This window comes from Oncorhynchus clarkii, chromosome 30 (genome assembly GCF_045791955.1).
Source record: "Oncorhynchus clarkii lewisi isolate Uvic-CL-2024 chromosome 30, UVic_Ocla_1.0, whole genome shotgun sequence".
Classification (NCBI taxonomy): Eukaryota; Metazoa; Chordata; class Actinopteri; order Salmoniformes; family Salmonidae; genus Oncorhynchus; species Oncorhynchus clarkii.
In genome coordinates this window covers 11,151,355-11,155,908 of record NC_092176.1, presented here as the reverse complement: position 1 = coordinate 11,155,908, position 4,554 = coordinate 11,151,355, and the positions used below count along the sequence as shown (strand labels likewise).

Genomic DNA, 4,554 nt, shown 5'->3' with positions numbered 1-4,554 from the left:
CTTTTTGATGGCCTCCGGGACTCCTTGAACTCCACCTGCTGGTATTGTACAGGGCATGCACAGAAGTTGCCACTCAGAGATTGTGTTTGTGTGCAAGCTCAGCTTTTCTCACCTCTGCAGCTTATTGGTAAGGGGAGAAGAATAGAGGTGGAACCGACACAAGTAGTGAGACAGACTCTACTGCAGCCCCTGTGTACTGTACACACCAGAGCCTGCATGTGCTAGGTTAGCCCACCAGAAGGCTGGCCAGTACCAACACAAGACTCAAGCACGTACACACACACAGAGAGACACACACACTCATAAACAGCAACATCCTCTGCTGTAAGAGGATGACGTTTGCTGTAATACTGCATTGCACTCTGGGGCCAGAAAAGTGAAAGAAGAGACGACTAGAAGAGGATCAGAAGAGGAGGGGAAGAAAACTACAATCTGGTAGCAGCTCACCTCCATGGGGAAACGGAAGTAGAAGAGCACGGATTGATGAACTGACCGAAAGAGATAACGACCAATGTGATAGAGCACAGCTAAACTGACAGTCTGTCTAAAGAGAGATAACTGACGGACTGTTTAAAGACCGAAAGAGATAACGACCAATGTGATAGAGCACAGCTAAACTGACAGTCTGTCTAAAGAGAGATAACTGACGGACTGTTTAAAGAGAGAGATAAAGACCGTAGTGAGATGAGAGCAGAACTGAACATGAACTCTTCCTCGTCCGATGTGAACCAAAGCAGCTCTCCTTTCTGCCTGCTGGGCCTGGGCTACTCCCATACCCTCAACACTTGCGTGCTGGAGGCGGCCGTCATTCTCTTCCTCACCATCCTCATCATCAGCGGCAACCTGATGGTGATCTTCGTGTTCCACTGTGCTCCGCTGCTCCACCACCACACCACCAGCCACTTCATCCAGACCATGGCCTATGCAGACCTCCTGGTGGGGGTGAGCTGCCTGGTGCCCTCCCTGTCCCTGCTCCACTACCTCAAGGGGTTGGACGAGGAGCTCACCTGTCAGGTGTTCGGCTACCTGGTGTCTGTGCTGAAGAGCGTGTCCATGGTGTCTCTTGCTTGTATTAGTATTGACCGCTACATCGCCGTCACACAGCCGTTCTCCTACGCCACACTCGTCACACCATGCCGCCTGCGCGTCTGCATTTGCCTCATCTGGCTCTACTCCGCCCTCATTTTCCTGCCCTCCTTCTTTGGCTGGGGGAAGCCCGGCTACCACGGGGACATATTTCGCTGGTGTGCGACCTCGTGGCAGACCGATCCGGGCTTTAGCTCGTTCATCGCGGCTGTGCTGTATGCTCCAGCCACCCTCACTGTGTGTTTCACCTATGGGAGTATTTTCCGTATCTGCCGTCAGCACACCAGGGAGATCACCCAGCGCCACGCACGCTTCGGCCCCCAGGGGAACGAGAGGGGCGAGCGTGGCGAAGGGTGCCCGGATAAACGCTATGCCATGGTGCTGTTCCGAATCACCAGTGTGTTCTACGTGCTCTGGATGCCCTACATCCTTTACTTCCTGCTGGAGAGCGCCGGACTCTACCGCCACCTGGTGGCCTCATTCCTCACCACATGGCTAGCCATCAGCAACAGCTTCTGCAACTGCCTCATCTATAGTCTCTCCAACAGCGTGTTCCGGAAGGGCCTGGGCCGCCTGTTCAGGCAACTCTGCTCCCCCTGTCAGGGACTGGGATGCTGCATGGAGGGGAAGAAGGGTCCCGCTCTACCCAGGCCGCGCCCAGCCCCAGCCTGCCATGTGTAACAATCTCCTACAGACACTGTCTAGTTGGTTAGCTACCCACTGGGCACAGATGTCAGTTCAACATCTATTCCATATTGGTTCAAAGTCATTTCATTTAAATGACGTGGAAACAATGTTGATTCAACCTGTTGTGCCCAGTGGGTACAGTAAGCTTTGGCCTTGGCTTCAGCCCCTGGTGAGTGCAGTGTATTACTACTACATTGCATGTGACAGGTTGTATTTCTACAGTAGTAGTACATAGAGCTCCCTATGGCCAGGTCAGAGGGGTGGCTGCCGATTTCTGGCTGGGTGGATCACCACCACGTGTGGAGGAGAAGGTTTGTGGTTGTATATATGGATATCAGAATGGAGCTGAGGAGAAAAAAAAGGCACACAGTTCTCTGTGGGTTTTGAAGAGGATCAACTCCAATCTTACAGCTTTGGTGCCGAGTTTAGGTGTGCCTGTGAACCTAATATCTTCCCAATGCAAAAAAAGGACAATATCAGCACAACACGACTTGTACTGCGTAAACCACTGTAGTGCAAAAAGTTATTTCAACATCGATTCAAGACTGACTAATCGTCTTTGTTCTTTCAGGGTAGACATTAGTGATGCAAAAAAGTATTCTAGAAACATAAAAGCACTTGAAATATACTGTTTTTCTTCTCTTATATTGCGACAAATAGTTTACATTTTGTAGCAGTCAGATAATGTGATGATGATATTGTGCGCTACAGTAGGCTGTAGCATACAGAGAGGACGAGTGGTGTGAAAAGGACTGGGAACAGTTGGTTTCCTAGAAAAAAATACTTGAGGTTTATTCCGTAGCTTGTTTGTATTTTATGCAAGGGATTCTTCTCTTTTGAAGTTGGGTGTTAGAAGTGAGAGCCAAGAATGTTTATGAAGTGTTGAGTTTCATACAGGAATGTTGATGTATGCATTAGCCGATTTTTGCAAGATGGCATTCTGGTTTATCATGGACCACCAATTCATTCTGAATTCTCAGCAAGGAGATAAGTTGATTTATTTGAGTATTTTAGTCTCTGTCCATGTTTCCTGAGGTCGAACATCAGCTGTTAGTTTACCCTCAACTAGGTTTATGTGCAAATATATGCAAATATATGTAGGATAGGAGACAAAGACCTTGGACAGTGTACACTTCACTGAAACATCAATACAATAAAAGTTTCAGAGGTGATTGTGCTGTATGTGCAGGAGTCTTCTTATATGACGAGCCTATACGTACACAGTCACAGACAATCAGTCCCCCACACACACAGTAGAGCAAGTAAGGAGAATACGAGATGGGTCTGCACTGCAGCACTCTGCATTCTTATTCCCAAGGACAGCATGACGGCCTCTTTGTACTATAGTGTGTACACAGGTCTTGTATACAACATTTGTATGTTTTTGTTGTTGTTTGAAAGATCTGTTCAAGAATATTGGTTAACTGTGGTGACTGTTGATATCCCAGGATAATATAGAATAATATTTATTTTTTTACAATATTATTTTTCAGAAATTGTCTATGCATGATGGTATTTCAGCCAGTGAGAGGTGGGTGAGATGATCAATACTCATTTTTAGGAGGATGCCACTGAAAGCAGTTATTTTTTCGGCTATTGCCTACACAATTTCCTTAACATTATAACCATTGATGATGGTGTGTAAATAGCATATTATATTTCCTTTAGGTCATATTCTAGTTTTCAGAAATTCCACCTTTCTGGGAAAGACCTTAGTAGTTCAAGAGAACAGATATATTTTTGTATGGGTCTCTATGTCAGAAACTTTTTAAAGAGTGTGAATTTATTCAGATGTAGGAATATTTTGAGAGGTTTTTCTTCACACTGTTTTTCCTCCGAGGGGCTGCTTGTAAAGGGCTTGTTTCCCTCACCAGTCTCCACATGCTGCTGCCTGTCTGTGCAATAGACGTTTCTGTCCCCTCCCAACTCTTCTCAAGACAATGAAAACATACCAGCAGTGCTATTACAAAAGGGCTTTCGTCGTTATCTGACACAAGCCCGTTGGTCAACTGAATTATGTACATGTGGTATTTGATATCTACCGGTATCTGATTGAAGAGTAGTTGTCCTTTATTTGGCCCACATGACTCTTCTAGAATGTGAGAGGAAAGTGTGTGTTCTGTTGCGCTCACATGACTATAAACGAGAGTCTTGGTTTTATTTGGAGATAACATGAAAGCCCTTCAATGGGAGAGTGCAGTACTCAATGTACTTTATCTTTGATGTAGATAGTTTGATGTAGCACGGGGGGGGGAGTGTCTGGTCACAGTGTATTCTGCCATGAGAGAAGTATCATGCTTTGTACTTGTCCAAGACGTTACCAGCATGTTGCAAGTCTCTTTGAATTGCTGAAGATACTGTATGTATGAAATCGCAATGGTTAATGTTGAGGATGACCTTGTATATTGATTTCCAAATGACTCCTCCTAAATTGTGCATTATGGTATACTGTATGTCCTCCTCTCAAATTGTGTTGAGCACATTCCTTATTGCACCACAATCAGTACATGATATAGTTCAAGATCTCACTCACGTGGGCTCCTTTAGGCTTTGATGTTGTAAAACAAAACATGTTGTGTCAAAGAGCATGTTTTTTCCTGTGGGAAAATGGTTGCTGTTGTCAGAATCGGACCAGAATCAAAAGCTACAGCGGTGATCTCAGGGGACATGGTGTTTCACAGAGACCAGACCCCCAGACCCAGTGCCAAATCTGGACCAGTATTTGGGAGGAGGGGTCGGGTGGGGGTTGAGGATTGGGGGGGGTTGTAATGTATTTAGATT

At 45.9% G+C, this 4,554-nt stretch overlaps 1 protein-coding gene across 1 annotated transcript; it reads left to right on the top strand.

Moving 5' to 3' along the window:
• The first annotated feature begins 624 nt into the window (after positions 1-624).
• LOC139390009 (probable G-protein coupled receptor 21) lies at positions 625-1,767 on the top strand. The gene has a single exon (XM_071137109.1). It carries the CDS (start codon positions 685-687, stop codon positions 1,765-1,767), a length of 1,083 nt encoding a protein of 360 aa, XP_070993210.1. The 5' UTR covers positions 625-684.
• The last annotated feature ends 2,787 nt before the right edge of the window (positions 1,768-4,554 follow it).

Coding starts and splice junctions, on each gene's coding strand:
- LOC139390009 (XM_071137109.1), top strand. CDS start 685: ATGAGAGCAGAACTGAACATGAACTCTTCCTCGTCCGATGTGAACCAA.